This window comes from Cyprinodon variegatus, unplaced genomic scaffold, assembly GCF_000732505.1.
Source record: "Cyprinodon variegatus isolate N-32 unplaced genomic scaffold, C_variegatus-1.0 Scaffold424, whole genome shotgun sequence".
NCBI lineage: Eukaryota > Metazoa > Chordata > Actinopteri > Cyprinodontiformes > Cyprinodontidae > Cyprinodon > Cyprinodon variegatus.
In genome coordinates this window covers 695,479-697,510 of record NW_015150877.1, presented here as the reverse complement: position 1 = coordinate 697,510, position 2,032 = coordinate 695,479, and the positions used below count along the sequence as shown (strand labels likewise).

The 2,032-nt window shown below is 33.9% G+C and overlaps 1 protein-coding gene across 1 annotated transcript in view; it reads right to left on the bottom strand.

Moving 5' to 3' along the window:
• The window catches only part of LOC107093439 (protein SSUH2 homolog), a 28,478-nt gene extending 26,568 nt beyond the window's left edge, over positions 1 to 1,910 (bottom strand). Inside the window, exon 1 of the mRNA XM_015388487.1 lies at positions 1,809 to 1,910. Coding sequence (XP_015243973.1) covers positions 1,809 to 1,833 — 25 coding nt within the window. The 5' untranslated portion in view covers positions 1,834 to 1,910. The remainder of the gene's footprint in view (positions 1 to 1,808) is intronic.
• Between the last annotated feature and the right edge of the window lie 122 nt (positions 1,911 to 2,032).

Sequence of the window (2,032 nt, the reverse complement as noted above, 5' to 3'; positions counted from 1 at the left end):
GTGCAGCAAATAGACTGATCCAATATGGTGGACACTGAACGGGGGGAGCTGAGACACACTTAATACTATAAGCGTTCTGATGGCATTTTAGAGAAAACATAATGAATGTGCACAAATAAGGAATAGTTGTATTAACTATACATGTAAACAGAGTTTTATGGGTTTTATGGAACTTTGGGCCCTAGGCAACTGCCTAGTATTGCCTAATGTGTTGCCTACTCTGTACACACAGTCATAGCAGACAAACCACAACATGCACATCTATTGCACACATTTTTTTTTCATATACAGATCCTTATTTAGAATCTCCTCAAAGACCAGGCCTGATGTGTAGTGGAAAACCAAACTACACATCATCCTGAAAACACCATTCCCATAGTGAAACATGGCAATGGCAGCATCATGTTGTGGGGACAGTTCACTTTAGTAGCAACAATAAAATGGGGAGAGTTTTTGGGGAAACGCATGGAGCTAAATCCAGGACTAGAAGACCTGAGGATAGGATGGAGTTACACCTTCCAGCGGGAATGCAAATACAAGCCACACTTTTCAGATTTATATTTCCACAAAATGTTATGAAATGTGTAGCATTTATAACAAGAAACTGTTTCCTACTGATATTGCCAAAAAATAAACCTTGATACTTCAAGGTTTGAAATTTTAATGTGAAAAAGTTTTACAACAAAACATCCTTCCACTTAATCTTTATAGTGACCAGAGTCCCCGGGATCTATCTACAGTAAATAATTAACTAACATTTGGTAATAAAACAGGAAGATCATCAACTGTTTGTTTTCTGTTTTCATATCTAAAACAAATGTTTGGATTCCTCTGAAATAATCTGAGTTTAGCTGATAGGTTTAGGATCCCAGGCATCAGAATTAAATTTATAGGCATCTATTTATAGACATTGTATGTTATTTTTTTAGAAAAATATGTAGGAATAATACATTCATTTTGAATTTATTAGTCATTTTATATTTCCTAAGCTGTTATGAAACAGTTTAAATTGCTCCTGTAGCTCTTTATTCTGATTGGTTAACCTCTAAGTGTTGACTCAGTGACTCTAAGCCCCGCCCACAATACTTTGATAATTAGTTTAAATTTTTTTGAGCAGTTATTTCAAATATAAAGGTTAAGCTTTTAAATGATCCTTCACTAGTGATGAATAAACAAATTTTTTTTATTCATCATTAGTTTTTAAATTTTATAAACAAAGAACAGATAAACAGAAAAAGAACAATATGTTCTAATTTACACATTTAAAGTATTAAAATGTACAGATTAAATTAAAGACTATAAATAACACTGCATAAAATATAAAGATGTTTATATAAGTTTTTAGTAAATATGTGTGTAATAACTAGTTAACTAACTAATGTAAATACTATGAGTGATTTAGTATTTATTTATAAATGAAATAATTTAGTTACTTTTATTAAATGATGGTGCTGTTAGTAACTTTGCTGCTAAAAACAGATTAATTTATTAACAGAATTAATTAATTACAGAGTAATTGGTTACTGTCTGCATTGCCTGAGGGTAAAAACTTTTAGTTTGTTCTAAAGTAGAATCTATACTCTAGTTTATTCTACTGGTTCTATATCTGGACTGGTTCTCCTGGAATCCCGGCTGGCAGCATGTTTTTCTTTTTAACAAAAAAATAAATCAGATATAAATGGCATTTAATCTTCTGACCCAGTTCAGTTCGGAAAAGGAAAAACTAACAGAGGCGATGGTTGGAAACTTCAGATCAAGTTTCAAACGTTAAAGTTTGGCGTCAGAATAAAAGCCTTAAACCAACTCACCGAGGTCTTCGTCCATCTCGTCCATTTTTTCTGATGGACCTGCCCAGAACGCAAATAAACCTCCGCCAAGAAGGAAAACAACAAGATAAAGTAAAGCTGCGCAGAAACATGACTCTTCCGGTTAGACCTTTCACAATAAAGCTCTGTGAGGGCAGCTGCTTAGAGAGCGAAACATAGGGAGGTAGGGGCTGGTATGGGCTCTATGCACAGCTCCACTACTTCCT